Here is a 3,357-nt window from a genome sequence, read left to right on the forward strand (position 1 = left end):
CTAATGGCGTTAAGTCGGGCGAACGAGTTGCCCAATGTACTGCTCCTCCACGTCCAATCCATCGTTGTGGGAATTTTAATTTTTTTTCGATTTCTCTGAAACGGAGCAAAAACGAGCATATGTCTATAGGACTTTTTTTCTTAGTTTTTTACTCCTCTACACGCTCCCGAAGTTTTGCGATTTAATTTGGAAACACCCTGTATATAAGTAGATAAGCCTGGCCAGCAGGAAGGGAAATGCAATATCGCATATATATAATTATATATATATATGGTATTGCATTGTATTTTATATGCATCTTTTTAGGTTGTTCGTGAATTACAAACACCAATATTACAATTAGCGAGTAAACTATTAAAGTCTGAAGAACGTGTGTTTATTATTTTTGCAATAGAATGGTTCCGATTACAGTTTCTCAGTCAAAAAGAAACATCGTTTAAGCAACGTGAGATTATAAAAAATATCATTCTTGTTATGGGTAATAATGATCAAACTGTGAAACATGCACTGACTGTACTTTGCAAAATGGCAGAGAATGCAATAGAAAGAGATTGTTTAGTATCACATTGTCATCATTTGAGAATTTTGTTAGAAAAAGTTGATTGTTTTGGACTAGAAGAAGTTGGTACTTTGAATGATTTGTTGCATGGATTGTGTCTAACTGATAATTCCACTTTAGAATCTTTACGAGATGACTTGTTTATATTGTTGCATAAACAATTATCTATTGCGAAACCAGTGTAAGCTAAGTCTAAAATTAATTATAATTATATTTTTAATGTTTTTGTAATGTACATATTGGATTACACATTTCAGTACAAAATGTAAAGGTGTTATGGGGGCAGTAATGGCAATAAAACATTTAGCAGGAAAAGCTGAAACATGCGACCAAGCTCTGAAGTTATTTAGTACGTCTATTTTATATAATTTAAAAAAATTGTATATACATACGCGCACACAGTATATAAAATCTCAAATATGGATTCATGATAAAGTTTAATGTTCTTTGATGAATATTTCTTTCATAAATTGTTGTAACAGTAGATATAGTAAAGAAAAATTTATTAATTTTTAATATAAATGTTTTGCACACGCACAGATAAGGTAATGCAGAATGTAAAGAGTTGTTATAAATCGCAGTCTTTGTTCTATGACCAACTAACACAAATAATTGAACAAACCGAACATATCAATATTGTTTTCATCGAAAAGATAAATAGCTACATTGAAAATGAATTTGTTAATACATATATGACAGATAAAGTACAAACCAGGTAAATACGTTATGCAATATTATATATATATATATATATATAACATATACACTATATAAAATATTTATATGAACCATTTTAATTTATCCAGCCAATTTTCTCAAAATCTTTAAATTTAAAATAAAAATGTTCAGACAAAAGTTGTTCAGTTAGTGGGGAAAAAAGATGCTAACCTTGGTTGATTAATCATATGATAATTGTAATGATGTATAATAATAAAATATAAAAGAAAGACAAATCTAAATAAATACACATAATTTTTTTATCAGGGAAGTTCTAGTACCTAAATTTGGACTAAATAATGCAGAAAATGAGCAATTTGCGCCCCAAAACTGCGTGTTAAATTTTGGAAATAAAAGAAATGGTGGACCAATTGCATCAATATTATTTCGACTTCTTAAGACGTGTTGTATGAGACTTAGTGAGCATGGAGAATTAGAGGCTATAGATGCTCTTTTGGGATGCGAAATGTTAATGCCAGAAAACTTTGATATACCAGAATGTACAACATTAGATCTTATTGTATGTGGTATTAATTGGTAAGTATTTAATTAAATCTTTTTTTATGATGCAATAATATGCATATAATTTCTATGTGCCTATTTTTTAAGCTAAGATTGTAAATAACTGCAACGGAAATATTACAGGTTTAGAGAAATAATTTCAGGCTTTGTCACACAAACTGATCCTTTACTGCGAGGACAAGTACTAAAACGTTTAGATACTTTGATATATTTGCAAAGTGAATTGAATATGTTGCTACCATTATGTGACACTAAATATCAACCACCACCATGTTATTTTCATTATTTTCCATTACCGCCGTTTGTAAAAATTGAAAAGAAAATTACTAAAAAAGGAAAGAAACCTACAAAAGAAAAGAAAATAAACACTTCTGTGACGATGGAGGATGAAGAGGAGATAGATTCTACACTGTATTCCAAAAATCCAGCATATTTCAGAAAATTTGACGCAAAGGTATCAAGAATAGTTTGTAACATATATACAAGCACTTCTATTTTTAATAAATCAAGTATATATAGAAAAAATTCCAACTAATGAAAATTTTTATGGAGTTTATAAGTGATTATCGTTTTATTATATTATCAAAAATAGAATAATAACAATAAACTCGACACATGTAATTAAGATTGTACTGAAGAGGACCCAAAACGAAAACTTTTACATTTTCTTCATTTATTTATTCTTTAAGATAATAAAAATTGTATTATTGCGTTCATGGTGTTTGCTTGTATTCGCATTTTTATTATATATATATTTGATTTGCAATTAGAAAGATATCTAGTGATCTTGAAATACATAATTTCGAAATTATTATTACAAGTACTGATCATGTTTGAAAATATTATATAATGATATTTAGATAGCCTGCCTTTTGGACATTAAAATAGACGTGCAGACATCGCAATCTGAAACACAAGGCATATCAATAAAACAAGTATGTTTTATTGTAAAAGAACTTTTGACAATATTTGAAAGTGAACCTTCCGAGAGTTTTGTGAAAGATTTAATATACTTATTACCAAACATCTGCTCAAAATTGGACGATGTTGTCAACAAATTAAGACAAGATGACAATTATAATTTTCGAAAAGGTGCAAAATTATTATTGCGCCTCCTCACCAGTATTTTTAATTGGAAAGGATTTTCGAGTGTAACATACAATACATTGTTACGCGGTATGTTATTTTTGTTAACTAATTGTAAGAATTAGGTATCTAATATATATATATATATACAGTCCCTGGCCACATTATTATGACCACCTTATCTTTTTGCACTCTTTTCTATTTGGTTAAATTTTAAATATTATGATGAATTTATTGAACAATTTTATGTCTAATCAATTAATTACAACTTGACAATGTTAATTATATTTTATTATAAAATACAGCATACAAAACATGCAAAATAAATATAAATTGTTGTTAGACATGTTAATAAAGCATAAATAAATAAGTTATTATTTAATTTATGTTTAACTTATTTATTTATGCTTTATTAACATGTCTAACAACAATTTATATTTATTACTTACCGTTATATTTTATTAATATTAACA

At 27.7% G+C, this 3,357-nt stretch overlaps 1 protein-coding gene across 1 annotated transcript in view; it reads left to right on the forward strand.

Annotated features, from left to right (window-relative positions):
- Fancd2 overlaps positions 1-3,357 on the forward strand; it is a 9,521-nt gene that overhangs the window by 3,334 nt on the left and 2,830 nt on the right. Inside the window, exons 5-10 of the mRNA XM_018446817.1 lie at positions 307-740; positions 817-908; positions 1,100-1,274; positions 1,544-1,813; positions 1,922-2,252; positions 2,659-2,974. Of these exons, the coding sequence (XP_018302319.1) occupies positions 307-740; positions 817-908; positions 1,100-1,274; positions 1,544-1,813; positions 1,922-2,252; positions 2,659-2,974 (1,618 nt within the window). The remainder of the gene's footprint in view (positions 1-306; positions 741-816; positions 909-1,099; positions 1,275-1,543; positions 1,814-1,921; positions 2,253-2,658; positions 2,975-3,357) is intronic.

Source organism: Mycetomoellerius zeteki, unplaced genomic scaffold (genome assembly GCF_001594055.1).
Source record: "Mycetomoellerius zeteki isolate Tzet28-1 unplaced genomic scaffold, Tzet1.0 scaffold189, whole genome shotgun sequence".
NCBI classification, from domain to species: Eukaryota; Metazoa; Arthropoda; class Insecta; order Hymenoptera; family Formicidae; genus Mycetomoellerius; species Mycetomoellerius zeteki.